Source organism: Aspergillus brunneoviolaceus (assembly GCF_003184695.1).
Source record: "Aspergillus brunneoviolaceus CBS 621.78 unplaced genomic scaffold BO95scaffold_24, whole genome shotgun sequence".
NCBI lineage: Eukaryota > Fungi > Ascomycota > Eurotiomycetes > Eurotiales > Aspergillaceae > Aspergillus > Aspergillus brunneoviolaceus.
This window is the reverse complement of record NW_020290754.1, coordinates 231,551-247,868: the sequence shown is the minus strand read 5'-3', so window position 1 is coordinate 247,868 and position 16,318 is coordinate 231,551. Positions and strand designations below refer to the sequence as shown.

General features: G+C 47.6%; 6 protein-coding genes across 6 annotated transcripts, besides 2 other annotated features; 2 read left to right on the top strand and 4 right to left on the bottom strand.

Annotated features, from left to right (window-relative positions):
* Positions 1-374: part of a sequence feature (Protein overlapping with rRNA (BO95DRAFT_441601, RAH46941.1) was converted to a misc_feature.) that runs on past the window's edge.
* A 111-nt stretch (positions 375-485) lies between these two features.
* Positions 486-1,522: a sequence feature (Protein overlapping with rRNA (BO95DRAFT_441601, RAH46941.1) was converted to a misc_feature.).
* A 549-nt stretch (positions 1,523-2,071) lies between these two features.
* Positions 2,072-2,547, bottom strand: BO95DRAFT_360216 (uncharacterized protein; the record flags this gene model as incomplete). Its single annotated transcript, XM_025582475.1, has 4 exons — positions 2,072-2,130; positions 2,186-2,250; positions 2,304-2,362; positions 2,413-2,547. The coding sequence occupies 4 exons, from the start codon at positions 2,545-2,547 to the stop codon at positions 2,072-2,074; spliced, it is 318 nt and encodes a 105-aa protein (XP_025443461.1).
* A 960-nt stretch (positions 2,548-3,507) lies between these two features.
* Positions 3,508-8,098, top strand: BO95DRAFT_472636 (putative ZIP family zinc transporter). The gene is made up of 5 exons (XM_025589667.1): positions 3,508-4,078; positions 4,127-4,322; positions 4,413-5,349; positions 6,412-6,572; positions 6,637-8,098. Exons 1-5 carry the CDS (start codon positions 3,722-3,724, stop codon positions 7,785-7,787), a joined length of 2,802 nt encoding a protein of 933 aa, XP_025443460.1. The 5' UTR covers positions 3,508-3,721; the 3' UTR covers positions 7,788-8,098.
* On the bottom strand, positions 7,844-8,349 carry BO95DRAFT_92429 (uncharacterized protein). The gene is made up of 2 exons (XM_025592332.1): positions 8,321-8,349; positions 7,844-8,215 (listed from the first exon to the last, which is right to left on the bottom strand). The coding sequence occupies exon 2, from the start codon at positions 8,116-8,118 to the stop codon at positions 7,900-7,902; it is 219 nt and encodes a 72-aa protein (XP_025443459.1). The 5' UTR covers positions 8,119-8,215; positions 8,321-8,349; the 3' UTR covers positions 7,844-7,899.
* On the bottom strand, positions 7,888-9,978 carry erg10B (acetyl-CoA C-acetyltransferase). The gene is made up of 5 exons (XM_025584198.1): positions 9,733-9,978; positions 9,610-9,659; positions 9,477-9,552; positions 8,924-9,413; positions 7,888-8,857 (listed from the first exon to the last, which is right to left on the bottom strand). Exons 1-5 carry the CDS (start codon positions 9,795-9,797, stop codon positions 8,339-8,341), a joined length of 1,200 nt encoding a protein of 399 aa, XP_025443458.1. The 5' UTR covers positions 9,798-9,978; the 3' UTR covers positions 7,888-8,338.
* Positions 9,979-10,103: 125 nt separating this feature from the next.
* Positions 10,104-13,689, top strand: BO95DRAFT_441596 (116 kDa U5 small nuclear ribonucleoprotein component). Its single transcript, XM_025586212.1, has 4 exons — positions 10,104-10,458; positions 10,514-10,662; positions 10,718-12,946; positions 13,044-13,689. The coding sequence occupies exons 1-4, from the start codon at positions 10,439-10,441 to the stop codon at positions 13,604-13,606; spliced, it is 2,961 nt and encodes a 986-aa protein (XP_025443457.1). The 5' UTR covers positions 10,104-10,438; the 3' UTR covers positions 13,607-13,689.
* Positions 13,690-13,776: 87 nt separating this feature from the next.
* Positions 13,777-14,453, bottom strand: BO95DRAFT_360080 (iron-sulfur cluster assembly protein CIA2; the record flags this gene model as incomplete). The annotated part of the gene is made up of 2 exons (XM_025582471.1): positions 13,777-14,150; positions 14,219-14,453. The coding sequence occupies 2 exons, from the start codon at positions 14,451-14,453 to the stop codon at positions 13,777-13,779; spliced, it is 609 nt and encodes a 202-aa protein (XP_025443456.1).
* Positions 14,454-16,318: the final 1,865 nt, after the last annotated feature.

Sequence of the window (16,318 nt, the reverse complement as noted above, 5' to 3'; positions counted from 1 at the left end):
GCCAGTTGATGTTGCTCTGGTCTCTTCAGCGACGTCATCAAGTCTGGGCCAAAGGAAAGGTTTGACCGCCCAAACTGATGTCGACAATGTTCTTCGTTCCTTGACTGTCGTATACTATCTACTCTATTCACTTGATGCCATCCTATGCCTTTTAGTCATCCCGTTTATTTATTTCTGGTACGAAGAGTATGATGAGGTTGCTACTGAAGCAGGTGAACAAACCTCGGCCCAACGACTCTGGGCTGCCCTCAAATATACTATATCTTTTATCGCAATTGTGGCAGTGCTACTTCTGGTCGGCTCTCTTGTTCCTATGTCGAACGTCGAGAATGTCACTGAAAGTGAACCTCTTACGGCCTCAATGGTCGAAAATCGTATGCCCTTCGCTTCCTTTTTGAGCTTTGTTGCCCCTTGATTACCTCGAGCAAAATACTATCTTGATCTATTCCCCTTGCGAAGCTGACTCTTGACTTTCTTATATATAGGAGGCGAGCGCGCCCTTGTGTTTACAGTTGGAGTACTTATGACAATCGGAGTGCCTTTTTATGTCCTATATACGTCCACGGGCCTTGCTCTTCTCCCTTTGCAGGCAGTCAGAGTTCCGTCAGCACCGAAGGATACATGGAAAGCTGCCATCGCCATGCAGCTTGAGTCCAACAGAGAACGCCAACGCCAATTGGATCGGCGCTGCGGAGGAAATTCTGGGCTTTTGTCCTCCAAGGATCGTAGAGAATTGGATACCCTTGTTCGGGAGGAGAGGACATTAATCCGGCGCCAGCGCCTAGCAGACGAAGCACACGCGGAGCACCGAGACTGGGTCGTCAAACTGTTGCTAAAAGCCGAGGCTACATGCCGTCCATTGAGAGTACTGGGCGGCATTTGCTTGTTGTTAATCGCGCTTCTTATATTGATATCCATGTTATTGACGTCTATCGACAAGGCCAGCAACTCGCTCTGCAAACACCGTTGCGGATACCTCCTCAAACATATGCATATGTTCAATCCGATAGATTGGATCCTGGTTCAATCGGCGAGGATATTTCCAATCGACTACATCATGTTCACGGTACTCACTTTACTTCTCTTCTCCAGCTCAGTATTCGGGATCGCTACAATAGGCATTCGATTCCTCTGGATGACAATATTTCGGATCAGAAGAGGCTATACATCTCCGCAGGCTCTTCTGCTGACAACGGTGATCTTGATGCTGACCATTTTAACACTCAACTATTCTTTGTCCATGAATGTGGCCCCGCAGTACGCATTATTTGGTTCTCAAACTTTTTGTGATCGCCCGCCAACCCCTGAAGGGCATCCAGATTGCTCAGATAACACGCAACTCATCAAACGATGTTCGGACATTGCAGAGAATACAGCTGCAAGGCAATCTTGTACGCCTAGCGTTGCTAGCACATTTGTGAATCATGTGACAACAAAGTTTCCCTTCTTTGGGGTGATACTTTTCTGGTCTCAATTCATGTTCATAGGTTTGTATACACCGCCCGTCGCTACTACCGATTGAATGGTTCGGTGAGACCTCCGGACTGGCTCAGGAGGGTTGGCAACGACCCCCCAGAGCCGGAAAGCTGGTCAAACCCGGTCAGTTGGAGGAAGTAACACTATTCTACTCCCGCATCCCAGCGAGATCGATATTATTGACCTTTTTGTGTATCACAGGTTTTTATTTACTCGTTGTTGTCACGTTCATCATTCGCTCACCACGACAAGACGAGCTTTTACTTACCGAGGAAGCCGAGGTAGCCGAGGAGGAGAATCTCCTAGCGAGCACCGGAAGGCGTGGCAATACTGGGTTGGATGACACTGTACGAAGGATGGACAGGCAGGATGGCAGCAGAAATTTAGGATAATAATGCTTGTGTATCTCGTTCCAAGCAAGAACTCAACCCAGTCATCAGAAAGCCGAGCAGCAGTGACACTTATTCGTAACATCATATGGCTAGATTCTCCTGGGTCGCCCACAAGGATGGCCCACCATTGCTGGGCAATTAGCAAATCAGGAATAGGAGTGTGATCCAAACGACCGGGCTCGATTTTGTGGCCATGTGCATGTCTAAAGACGGTCGTCTAGCAATGCGAGAGCACTCTCAAATGCCTTGACAACATCGGTATCTAAGCCCCTGATCAGCACGGCCTCATTGACAAGAAGGTGTTATCAGGGCTATACAATGCCGCTTCTTCTTCTCCAAGCTCGCTTCGGAATTCTGAACATGTTGCATCTGGGTCTTGAATCTAAAATTGATATGTCAATATCTCACCTCTTGGAGACGAGATAGGAAGAAAACCTTTTGAAGGCTCTTGTTTCGTCGCGGGTAATAGTGGTTTGAGACCATGCCATGAAAATCTATGCAGAAATTAGAACAACACCATGTGAACACAAAGAACCACATGAACAACCTCTAGCATTCTCAAAATATGGTTCTGGAGGGCATCTTCTGCTTCTTTGTGTTGCTCCATGGCCTTGTAATATCTGTTCTCAAGTTCTTTCCAGTTATATGCATCTAAGTTGCTGATGGGGAAAGCTTCCATTTGCACAGCTTCATGACACTCAATATGTGAGTGGACCCGCGCCTGCGAACAAGGCATTGTCAACTCCATTTCCGTGCTTGAATGTTGCATAGGGACTAGTGATATTGAGTCTAAAACCACAGTTTCAGACCAAGGTGAGGTGATCATCAAAAAGACTGTCAAGCGCAGCCGCTCAAAGACAGCAGGTTTGATCAGGAATGAGGTTGGAGGGAAACAAAAGGAAGGAAGGGGAAGCGGTCAGCTTCCAATAGGTATACTGCTGACACCTAAGCTATAATACTTCTACATAAGTCTCTTTGTGGTCTCATGGGCAGTATCTATAAGAGAGAGACATAGATACCAGACTCGATATTTAGGGATGAAATTGTGGGTGGTCATATAAAATCAGCTTCGTTCAGCTATAAAATGGTCAGATGGTAATTATGATTATACCTATGAAGTGGTAGTATGTTTTACAGGTGATAAATGCTATTAAGACTTACTGTAATTTTAATACTTCATGAAAACTTTCTATGATGGGCGGTAAGTTAGAGCCTTTAAGTACTTTATTCTCTGTACTCTTACATACAGATACATAAGCAATAATGATATTGATATAGACTCTAATAATTCTGACAAAAGCAATAAAACAAGACTTGCTTATAGAACACCTCAACAGCAATATCTTCGGCTACTAAAATCCCTAATAATCACTGATAACTATATCTCCTGATGTAAGAAGATTCCAACGCAGAGACTTGTGCTTTGAGTACAACAACAGCGCCATTAGAATTCCAGCCGGGGCCAATAGCCATCCTCTTTACAGTTAACTTGAGATCGCTACTGTGGTTCCCGATCTTCAGTCTGAGGTATTGTACGGAATGGGTACGGTAATTGATCTAAGCTTCGGCTTTTGCGTTAACTAACTCGACTTAGCAAGTGACGTAAGCTGGAGCAAACCGTTCTTCCCTTTGGGACTGACTGACTACTGCCTGTCAACTTACCTCTGCGGCTCTATGTGATCGCCACTAGACTTTGACAAGTCATGAGGGATCTGTTTCCTCCAAGTCGGCACGCATGGGTATTATATCAGAGAACTTGACTTATCGCCATTTACTTAAAAGCTATCGCAATACAGAACCACACCAGTGTCACCCTCAATGTTCAGCCTTCCTAAGAATCGGAGTTTCTTGAAATGAGCTGTCACATATGTTCCCGCCCTCCGACTTCAAACCTACGGCGCATCTGTTCCACCTGTGCTCGCAATCGGCTCTACCAGCTACGGATCGAGTATTCCCAACTGCTACTTGAGAAGGAGTCTATAAAACAACAAATCGAGGCTGCAGTGTTACTGAGCAAGCTAGGCGAAGACCCGACGGAAAATGAGAGCATCTCGGATGTCTGCCTCGATGGAGTGTTTCCGTCCTGGGTTTCACGGAGGATCGTTGAAAAGGAAGCTGGGTCATCCGCGAAAGTGACACTTCTTACAAACCACATTGAGGGGCTAGTTGGTGATATCAGAGAAAAAAGACTTGAAATCTCCCGCCGCAGGGTATCTTTAGCACGGCGGCAATCGGACGCAGAATCTGCAAAGTATCAGCTTTTCGAGCGAGAGACAGCAATCCTGGCCAGTATTCAGAACAGTATTAAAAGGACTGATCATCTCTGGCACTCGCTTCACAGCAAGACCACAGAAGCACGGATATTTCTGTGCCGAGAAGCAGCCAACCTCTACGATTTGCGACAGGGGGTGAAAAGGGTTGAAGGTGCAGTACAAGAGACCTATACAATCGGCGGTATGCACTTGGTCGATCTCAGGCATATGAATGGAAAGTATACCCTAGGGTAATGGCTAGATATGTTCAATTTATTAATTCTTCAAGTAGGCATCTCACCAGCCCATATTTCAACGGCACTCTCATATATCGCACAATTACTTGTCCTCGTCTCCCACTATCTATCTCTAAGACTTCCAGCAGAAATTACGCTCCCTCACCGGAATTATCCTTTGCCAACTATATTTGCGCCCTCTGCATCGTACCTTCTAAGGGATGTAGGCTCGAAGTTGCCTTCTGCACAGCAGCCAGCGCCTGATCCAATGGAACCTCAGCGACTTGACTCACACCGTCTGCCTCGGCCAAGGCCTTTGTCCATCGACAAAAGTCTTCCCAGATTAGCGAAGGAGGATCCTGGCACATACGCCCTCTTTCTCGAAGGAGCGACATTGCTGGCTTGGAATGTTGCCTGGCTTTGCCGCACCCAGGGGCTCAATTCAATGTCAGAGTCTTGGGAAGAAATCTGCGACATGGGAAAAAATCTATGGCAATTGCTTGTGGCACCTCCCGCGCAGCCATCAACGCTAATGAGAGCGTTTGCTGGTCGAGATATTCACGTAAAGGTGAAGACATCCAAAGTCTCACCTAAGACTAGTATTCAACGAACCGTGTCATTCCCTATGCTGGGACACTATTCGCACGGCACTGCGCATTCATTTCTGGGTGCTGCCGAAGGTGCAGAGTTTATGCGCACTTGGAGGCTTCCATCTCCGACCAGAGTCATAGATAAGCTGAAGTCGACATTGATGGGAGAATTGGCGAGTGCAGAATGGGAGTTACTCGAAAGGCGCGAGTTGGATGACATGGCTCATGGCCGAAGCAGTTCCGTGTCTCAATCTTCTTCTATCATTCCCGTTAGTACCTACAAAATGGGATCTGTCGACGCAGATGCAGTCTCGGAAACATGTGATCTGGAGGTTTCAAGTGGTGCTGGCAACACTTCCCGCTTGAAAGGCATGAGTGGCTGGACCAAGCTGAGAAGCAGATAGTATATCCATGATGGAAGCCAATAAGCATTCAAGTTCAAGTGCAAATATCGGTATCATATATGTTTGTAAATCGAGAAGCATAGAGCAGTGGCTAGAGTAACGTGACTTTTACCTTTAGAAGTGTTTGCACCCCCCTCTTTCAGATGACTCTTCAATTGTCTACACAAGACTACCTACCTAGTAGCGAACACCTTCATACTGCGGGCAGAACCACGGTGAGGTGCTCTTGGTCATACAGATTATTATAGAATAGCGACCAGGTAGACAGTGCATAGGTGTAGCGTTTCTGAACCAACTATTTTGGGGCGAGGGGTCTTGCGAACTCATTTCATCCCACTATACTCCGTACCGGGTAGATCTAAACTAATAATCTTAAGTCATGATGGCCTAGTACCAGTGCCAAAACCGCCTACCTTAATATGGTACATGTGATACTATTATTGAATCTGATTGGAATTACGTACTCCGGCAGGATCTTGAGACTTTGCTGACGCCGCGTAGCTAATTATAGCAACAATAGTACATACGTACTCCGTACTCCGTACCCATAGGTCCGCGGTATGTAATGTGATTACTTAGTCTATTTGGGCCAGTATTATATAATCAGGCTGGGAAGATAAGATGATCAGAAAGTAAACGCGTTTTCACCGAGTAATCCCGACACCAATCCTGCACAATGTGCCTTTGATACAAAGGTAGAAACCAACTTTATATGCCCTTTCATAGGCAGGTCACTTGGAGCGTCCGTTGATCAGCTGGACATCGTTTTTGTCGTCCCTCACTTTTACTCTAGACCTTGCCGAAGCAGACGGCACGCCCAAAGTCTGCCATAAGGTCATGGATATAGCGGAAGTCGGAATTTCCACGGGCTTTAGACAAGAATGATCCCAACTTCATCATGGGAGCAGGCTAATATCAGCCATATCAGTGAGTCATAGTACACCCTATAAGCAAAATGAGATTAATCGAGCACCACGATGAAATTGTCATTGCATGTTGTTGCGTTTCCTGAATAGCAATTAATAGACATTTGCTAATGTCGCAGGCTTCAGAAATGCCAGTCTGTTGATTGCAAGTATTCCTGATACTCTTCTACGGGCCGAAATAGCACGGCGAACCTCAAATGACAGTTCTGCAACCTGTGGCTCAAAAGAACGAGGTGCTTATAACACTCCAATTCATGTCCTAGCACTTTTTCTTATACTTGTGTTAAGCACACTTGGTATGTCTTCTCTTCTCTTGTGCAGTACAGTCCAAATCCCAGGGTCTAATACCACAGGTACAAGCTTGTTCATTCCCTGTACTTGCCCGCCGATTCCCCCGTTTACCAATACCGCGTCGATTTCTTTTTATATCTAGGCATTTTGGAACAGGAGTTTTGATTGCCACTGCCTTTGTCCATTTGCTGCCCACGGCATTCATTTCCTTGACTGACCCCTGTCTTCCTCGCTTTTGGAGTGAAACATACCGTGCCATGGCTGGATTTGTCGCCATGATATCGGTCTTTGTTGTTGTGCTTGTGGAAATGTTCTTCGCCCTAAAGGGGGCAGGTCATGTTCACGGGAGTGAATATGACAAGCTAATGAATGATGTCGGTATAGACTTGGCAAGTAGGGGTCTGCATGATGACTTAGAGAACGAACACGAGCCCGGAGGTCATGTTTATCTTGGTAGGCTTGAGGCGTATCATAGCACAGACGCGGTACCACCATCGTCAATTTCTAATATCGGAAGCTCAACCAACGAGCCTACTCTGTCTAGCACTCTAGGGCTTACTGAGTTGAGTGATGGTATAGACTTTGCCCGGCCACACCATCACGCTACTTCTCCTTTGGGTAGGAAGAGTGATCAAATGCATCGGCGCTCATCTTCTAGCGACCGACAAACTCGCGCTGATCTGCACCAAAGGACGAACATGGAATCATCTAGACATAATCCGCAGCGACAGCTACTGCAATGTCTACTGCTGGAGGCGGGGATTCTTTTTCATAGCATTTTTATTGGGATGGCCCTCAGTGTTGCCACAGGTACTTCATTCATTGTCCTCCTCGTCGCGATCTGCTTTCATCAGACGTTCGAGGGGTTTGCTCTGGGCTCAAGAATTGCGTCGCTCATTCCAGACCTCTTTGCCCCGTCTTCCATGAAACCATGGCTGATGTCTCTCGCCTACGGAACTACCACCCCTATCGGACAAGCCATCGGCCTCATACTGCATAATTTCTATGACCCAGCAAGCACTACGGGGCTACTTATGGTTGGGATCACGAATGCCATCAGCAGTGGTCTTCTATTGTTCGCAGGTCTTGTTGAACTTCTGGCAGAAGATTTTTTAAGTGAAACCAGTTACGCAACACTTAGAGGAAGGAGACGCATTGAGGCCTGTGTTGCAGTGCTGGCTGGAGCTTTATTGATGGCGGTCGTTGGCGCATTCGCTTAAGTAGTTAGGTTTCATCCTCAAGGACTCATGTCACCTTACTCTCGAGTACGTGGTCACTTTTTCCACTGAATATTGAGACACAGGGTAGAGTCTGGTGTCCCATCAAACTCATCTAGCACCTATTGGATGAAACAGAGTCAAACAGGTCAATACATGCGGTTCTCGCGACACTCGTCGGTGCTAGCCATATTCTCTGATCCTTTTCCACTGCACCATATTTCCTAGATCTCTTTGAGCTATGTGTTCCCATAACTGTTTCGAGAGGTCCTTGCGTGGCCCAACATAGGATAGTGATCCAGGCAAGGCCATGGCCTGTATAACTTTTGGACATAGCTTCCAGACTACGGCCTTTAATGTCAGAGAAGTAGGCAGAAATGCTTAAGGGTTGTTTTCTTCGGAAACAAACGTTGCTATATGACGTCTAGCATCTTGAAACCAACATTTGGCGGGAGAATAAATTGTTAGCAGACCACTCGTAAGGGGCTTGTCGGTCTCCTTCTGAACAAGAATGGCCATGAGCTCAAGTGGCTCACCAATTGCGCTTCCGAACATTAGACAAGAGATTCCACAACCATGGCGCTCGCGCCACCACCTCCATTACAGATTCCCACACAGCCAATCTTGCCGTTCCGAGCTTTAAGAACACCAAGCAAGGTAGTCAAGATACGGGCACCGCTGGCACCGATGGGATGACCGATAGCAACAGCACCGCCATGAATGTTGACCTTCTCTTCGGGAATGTTGAGCAATTTCATGTTGGCCAGAGCAACCACGCTGAATGCCTCATTGATCTCAAAGGCATCCACAGCATCCTGGGCAACACCTGCATGTTTGAGTGCCTTGGGAATTGCGAGAGCGGGTGCAGTGGTGAATTTACTAGGTTGGTGAGCGGCATCTCCCCATCCAAGGATTTTAGCAACGGGTTTGAGGTTAAGCTCTTTGACCTTTGCTTCAGAAACCAAAACGACAGCTGCGGCCCCGTCATTCAAAGGGGAGGAGTTAGGGGCTGTCACGGTTCCCGACCCAGGAATGAAAGCAGGCTTGATAGCCCGAAGCTTATCAGGATTAAGCTAGAAGGGAGAAAAGATACAACATCAGCCCGTGTAGGTACAAAAAAGCATTCTGTGAGAACCTACATTCTTCGGCTCCTCATCCTGGGACACCGTGACACCCGGCTTGCCCCTGAATCCAGGCAATTCGATAGGTGCAATCTCGTCATCGAAAAGACCGGCTTTCTGTGCAGCCTGAGCTTTTTCGTAGGTCCGGATAGCATAGTTATCCTGCTGTTCCCGGCTCAAATCGTGGTCTTGTGCACATTCTTCGGCTTGCAAACCCATAAGTTCCTGCTTGCCTGCATCGGTCAGGCCGTCTTTCATGATGCCATCCACCAGATTTTGATGGCCATATTTGGCCCCAGTGCGAAGATTTGGGAGATAGTGTGGGGCATTCGACATGGACTCGGCGCCACCGGCCACAACAACATCCGCGTTACCGGTCATGATTGTTTGGGCTCCAAGAATAACTGCCTTCAGACCAGATGCGCAAACCTTGTTAACCGTGGTACACACCGTAGACTCTTCAAGTCCAGCCCCAAGAGCACACTGTCTAGCGGGATTCTGACCAACGCTAGTAAAGACGTGTTAGAAGACCACTCATGAGCAGAGGCAATCTAAGAGGGAAATAGCTCACTTTGCAGAGAGAACGTTGCCGAAGAATACTTCCTGAACATCCGATGGGTTAATACCATCGGCTTTGTTAAGGGCCGCTTATCATGAGTCCTGTCAGTTTCGGCACCGAGACTGGAGTAACTGGTATGTCAGACCTTTGATCGCATGGGAGCCCAGCTGCGGGGCAGTCTGGCTTGATAAAGAACTATGTAAAAGGTAAGAGTGTGTGAGTTGAGGTTCAACCATTGTACATTAATGGTATCCTGGTGAAGACTCACCCCAAAAATGAGCCCACAGGGGTCCGCACGGCCGAAACAATATAAACAGGAGGCAGCGAAGACATGATGTACAGTTTTACCGTGCAGGTTACAGTCCGGAGAAGAGGAAAATCTGTGCTGACTAGACAGTGAGCTAAATTCAGTGAAATACCAGACCTTTAGGGACTGCTGAAAGGAGAGCAAAGAAAGTGAGTCTGTAGGGGTAAATATGAAATGTCAAGCGGGATCGGTGAGACAAACGGAAACTCTTCACCTTGTACGGAGCACCCCACTTACTCCTGCCCAAGCGTAACTTAGCGGCCAGCATCGGACGGGCTTTCGGGGAGGGGCGGGCCAACGGACAAACGTACCACTTACGGAGGGAACTCAAGCAAACCAGGACGCCAAGCTCGGGCCGGGATTTGCCTCGTACGTATCAATCTAGGCACAACCTCAACAGCTCGATAGCAGGGAAGAAGCAGAAGGACGGAGTGGAGTCCCTTAACAAGAACAAAATCACATCATAAAGAAAGGCCAAAACAAAACAAGAAAGGGAACCTGACGTCAAACTCAACCGAGGAGCGCTCAAGGCCAGACAAAATAAAAGATTGGCTGATCGTCCCAATCAACATCCCCGAAAAAGAAATGCACTGTCAGTATCAACACTGCTGACTTTTTTGTGAATCTTGCGAGACAGTCTGTCTTCCGTCTATAGATTCATATCGCCATGGACGATCTTTACGATGAGTAGGTCCCTGATATTCACTCCTTCTAGATATGCAGCTGACGGATAACTTCCCAGATTTGGCAACTATATTGGTGAAGTGGGAGAATCGGATGAGGAATCTGCTCTTAATGAAGGTGCTGAGCCCCAAGCATTCCAATTTGAGGAGGCTTTCGCGGGTGATGAAGAGGGGGAAGCCAGTGAGCATCAGTTGATGGAAGTGGATGGTACGTGTTTACCCGGTTCGCAATTGAAGCACCATCGTACTAAGCCGTCTATTAGAAGGTCCCTCAAATGCCGTCATCCTTCATGAAGATAAACAGTATTACCCGAGTGCCCAGCAAGTGTACGGGGAAGATGTTGAAACCCTTGTTCAAGAGGAGGACGCACAGCCTCTCTCTGAGCCTATAATTGCGCCCGTCCAACAAAAGAAATTCGCAATCGAAGAAGCTGAGCTGCCGCAGGTCCATTACTCTAGAGAGTTCATGATGGATTTGCTCAATTTCCCTGAGCAGATAAGGAACATAGCAGTTGTTGGTCATCTACATCACGGCAAGACAGCTTTTATGGACATGCTTGTTACGCAGACCCATGATTTAGCTGATCGTCTGGAGAAACGAGCCGGCAGACGAAAGGAGGAGCAGCTTCGATATACCGATGTGCACTTTCTTGAAAGAGAAAGGGGTATTTCTATCAAAATGGCGCCTATGAGCTTGGTCCTCCAGGGCACAAGAGGCAAATCCCATCTTTTCAACATTCTTGACACTCCGGGTCATGTGAACTTTGTCGATGAAGTGGCGGCCGCATGTCGACTAGCTGACGGTGTCGTGCTCGTAGTCGACGTTGTCGAAGGCGTGCAAGCGAATACCGAGCAGATCATCAAGCACGCTATACTCGAAGATCTTCCACTCACGCTGGTGCTAAACAAAATGGATCGGTTGATACTAGAGCTCAAAATACCTCCTAATGATGCTTACTTCAAATTGAAGCACGTGGTTGAGGAGGTAAACACTATCATCGAGAATATTTTACCGGGCCAAGGTGAAAAGAGGCGACTCAGCCCGGAACGCGGCAATGTTTCTTTCGCGTGCGCTTCCATGGGATGGTGCTTCACCTTGCATTCGTTTGCCAAGATGTATTCAGAGACCTACCCTCAGGTTGAGTCATCTGACCTCAGTTTACGTCTGTGGGGCGATATCTTCTACAATCCTAGAAGTCGAAAATTTACCCGGAAAGGATTGGAGGACGAATCAAAGAGGACATTTGTCAAGTTTGTTCTGGAGCCCATTTACAAGCTTTACTCGCACACGTTAAGCGAAAGTCCCGAAGACCTTAAGGTTACGCTGGCTAGTGTCGGTGTTGATATTAAACCGTCGCAGTTGAGATCTGACGCGAAAGCCCTACTTCGCCTGGTTTGTGATCAATTCTTTGGCGCTGCAACGGGATTCGTGGACATGGTACTCCAGCACATACCCTCCCCTGCAGACGGTGCACAAAAGAAGCTGGAGCGGTATTACACAGGACCCTTGGATACAAAGATTGCAGCAGCAATGGCTGCGTGTGACCCTGATGGCCCACTTGTTGTGCATGTCACCAAGCTCTTTACTAGTACGGATGCGTCGAAATTTCACGCTTTCGGGAGAATAATGAGTGGCACGGTCTGCCCCAGTCAACAGGTTCGTGTACTTGGTGAAGGCTATACTCCCGAAGATGAGGAAGACATGGTAGTTGCAACGATTTCCGACACATGGATTGCGGAAACGGCATACAGCATCCCCACAACTGGAGTTCCTGCTGGCAACCTAGTTCTTCTTGGGGGCGTGGACAATTCCATTGTGAAGACAGCGACTCTAGTGCCACTTCAGCTCGAAGATCACGAAGATGCCTACATTTTCAGCCCAATCCGGCACATGACTGAATCTGTATTCAAGGTCGCTGTCGAGCCCGTCAACCCATCTGAATTGCCTAAGATGCTTGATGGTCTTCGTAAGGTGAACAAAAGCTACCCCTTGGTCTCAACTAAAGTAGAGGAATCTGGTGAACACGTGCTTTTAGGCACTGGCGAGCTCTATATGGACTGTGTGCTTCATGATCTTCGGAGGTTATTCTCAGAGATGGAAATCAAAGTCTCGGATCCTGTTACCCGCTTTTGCGAAACCGTTGTTGAAACATCAGCCATCATGTGCTATTCTATCACTCCAAACAAGAAGAACAAGATCACGATGATTGCCGAACCCTTGGATGATGGGATTGCCGAGGATATCGAGAGCGGCAGAGTTAGTATCAAGGATCCAATCCGCAAAGTGGCTCGCTTCTTCGAAGACAAGTACGAATGGGATAAGCTGGCAGCGCGAAGCATCTGGGCATTTGGCCCAGATGAAATGGGTCCAAACGTTCTGCAGGATGATACCTTGCCTTCTCAAGTTGACAAAAAGCTCCTCAGCAGTGTTAGGGATTCCATTACCCAGGGCTTCAGCTGGGGCACGAGGGAAGGGCCTCTGTGTGAAGAACGTGAGTCTTTTCCTTTTTGTGCTTCTTCGCTACCACTATTGTATACTGGTGTATATGGAGAATATTACAATTTCAAATAGCTAACTGCTGTTCATAGCGATCCGCAACACGCGTTTCAGGCTCACGGATGTCTCGCTTGCTGATCAGGCGATCTACAGAGGAGGTGGTCAGATCATTCCCACCTCCCGGCGGGCCATCTACTCCTCTTTCCTGATGGCATCTCCACGTTTGATGGAACCCATATACTCTTGCACAATGACGGGGCCCGCAGATGCCGTCGCCTCGGTGTATACGGTCCTCTCTCGAAGAAGGGGGCACGTACTTTCCGATGGACCGATTGCAGGGACGCCGCTTTATTCCGTTCGCGGCTTGGTACCAGTGATAGATTCTTTCGGTTTTGAGACAGATCTTAGGATCCATACACAGGGTCAAGCAGCCGTGAGTCTTGTCTTTGACAAATGGAGCGTCGTCCCGGGAGATCCGCTCGATCGTGAAGTCAAGGTTAAGCCGTTGGAGATGGCTCCTGCCATGGCCACCGCCCGCGACTTTGTGCTAAAGACTAGAAGGCGTAAAGGTCTGGCAGAGGATGTTACAGTGAGCAAATTCTTGGAGCCAGAACTTTGGAAGGGATTAAAGGAAAGTGGAGTTCTAGACTCGTGAAAGACATCGTCATGATAATGTTGATTGGAATTACCTGTTGAATATTTTACCTGAAAATCATCTGTAGACATACAAATTCACTGATACGAATACCGTGCATTGTAAGTAACCCACAAAATATATACAATTGCACTTCAAGAGACATTAAATGACCATGACGTCCACTTAAATCATCGGCACGTTTCGAGCATTTTTGCAATAACACCCATAAGTGTTCCATTTTCCAACGCAGCGGCAACTCTTTCTTTATCAGCTAATTGTTTATTCACCTCATCAGCTGTGCTATGAGAGCCTTCTTTAATTCGCACATCCACGCGAAACCGTGGCGGGAGTGATTGCTCAAGCCGAACACGTACACCAAGGCCTATTACTGTAGCAAGGCTGCAATGTGTGATCGTTGGTGTTATAAGAACAGATACTGTCCGAAGAGATGAGTCAGGCACATCGGGGAGTGTTGGCTTTATAGCAATATCTGGAAGTGATACAACAGCCAGTGCTCCTAGAGATATCGGATGCTCTGGATCGGAAATTGACGATATGAGATCTGACGGCCACAATCTAGTCAACCCCTTTTCTGGCACACGCAGAGACCAGAGGAAGCAAATAGCTCACCATAAATTTCTTGCTCATCAATCGGCTCTTCTCGCTCCTCTTCTTCGTCGCTAGAATCAGAAGATGAGTGTAGAGCGGTGTGCCAATCACTTGAATATGCAGACGGTGGAAAGATTGATGCAAGATTCTCGGCTCTGTCTGTGCCTGCCTTGCTCAATGTAGCCGAACCCAATCGAGTGGGGAGATCGGCAACATTCAATATGGTCGGGTTTGAATTCTGCACCTCGGACGCCATGTTTTCTGTGACTCCGGGATCCTTGAAGCAAGAAGCAAGAAGCGCGTGCGGAGTTAGGTCTCTCCGCGAAGGTATTGAGTACAAAACATCATCGACAAGCCGTGGAACAATGATGGCCCGAGTACCAGAGCCAATTGTTGGCAGGGCTGGGTAGACCAGCTATTTCCCCGGACAAGCTGCGTGCCAGCAGCAGCGCTCACCTCGTACTAGTTATGCTTTCAAGGGGCAAAAGCCATGTGCCAACTAAAGTACCTAACACTAGCTCTGATGTAAAGCAGGGTACGGAGTCTTTCTTTCCGTGTACTGGTATCACTGGCCAAAGCCGTGATTCACCAGATAAGTACCACAACACTGTCCTAAGGAATACGAGAGATTCCAGTGCTATCAGTGGAGCGCTGTGAATTCAAGCCAAAATCCTAGCATCGTAGCATGGGGACTCGAGATCTGCTTTAATTATATGCCAGACCACTTACGGAGTACTCCGTACTCATGCCCGACATGCGATAGCCATGGTGGTGATCATCGGAAGTGTAAGGATTTATGTACAGGATGACTGCACATAGAAAAGGTATGATAATGCTAATGATGCTTCTCAGAGTCCTCTGGGTAATCAAGGGGGCCAACAAGCCTCAGACACAACCTTGTGGATAAAATGACTACTATGTACTGGGCCTACTACAGTATGTACGTGGATAGTGCCGCCTAGAAGATCGCGGCGGCAACACAACCTGATGACCTAACCAAGGTGGTAGGTAAGTTAACTTAACATGGATTCCCGCCGCAACTCCTCCAGCCCAGTTCAGAGAGTGTTCCTGTGCCTTAGCTGCAAAGACATTATTGCCTCAGTGGGTTTCCTCAATGCACTCAGGGCTTTGATCATATCTCTTTTGCCCCTTCACTGATAAACTGTGACCTCCATGGATTAGCTAAATTACTGTCATTTATTCGTCCGATCACATCCGCATTGTGCTCGCATTTCATGGGTGAATCTAGATGGTGACCGCCAAATCAGGGTGTGATGCGCCAATACTCACTTCCTTGTCTAGTCAAATATTCACTGGCAGGTCAAATCTACTGGTAGTTTCCACTACAATGCAGACTGGATAACCCTTCATACCCCTCGATACAAGGTAAGTACCCTTGTCTCTTCTCACCCCCTCCCCCGCCCTTCACCATTTCTCCATTTGTGTCCGCTCTCGCTCCGCTCTCGCGCCCCTCTCCACCTTCTGTTATGGCAATCATCACAGCCTCTCCGGCAGCCACGTAGTTAATACCCATCTTCTGGGCATCTCTGGTCGTTTTCATGTTCCTTCTTTCCTATGCCAGCGGGCTACTTCTGTTCATCTCGCTGTGTTCCAGTCAGCTCCTTGTCTTCTGTCAGGCGTCATGTTCTTTACCGAGCGGCGCATGTCTCAAAATAAAACTGACATCTCATAGTTCACGGATGCAGCTTCTTTCTATTCACTCGAAATATCTCTGGGCTGCGAATTACTTGTCTGACTTCCATTCATATTTGTCCGGATTTCGATTCATCTTTGGGTCCGTACTTACGCTGTGACATCCTGGTGCCGACTTGCAACATTTGTCCGGGTCAGTCTATACTGCGAAACAACAAGAGCTTTTTGAATACCTCATTATTGCACCTATAATCTTGCATGTTCGAGCGTATGCATGATCGAATCCGTGGAGTGCATCGTCTTCACCAGCAAGCAGCCTTCGATATAGAGATACTACTTCCCGCTCAGCTTTAGTGACACGGCTCTTCCATGGCATATAATTCACAGCCATAAAAGGGGCTGCTTTGATCGCAATATTTTCAGTGTCAGGCAAAGCGATCAGTTTCGCTTTGCTTCCCCTGCAGTTCT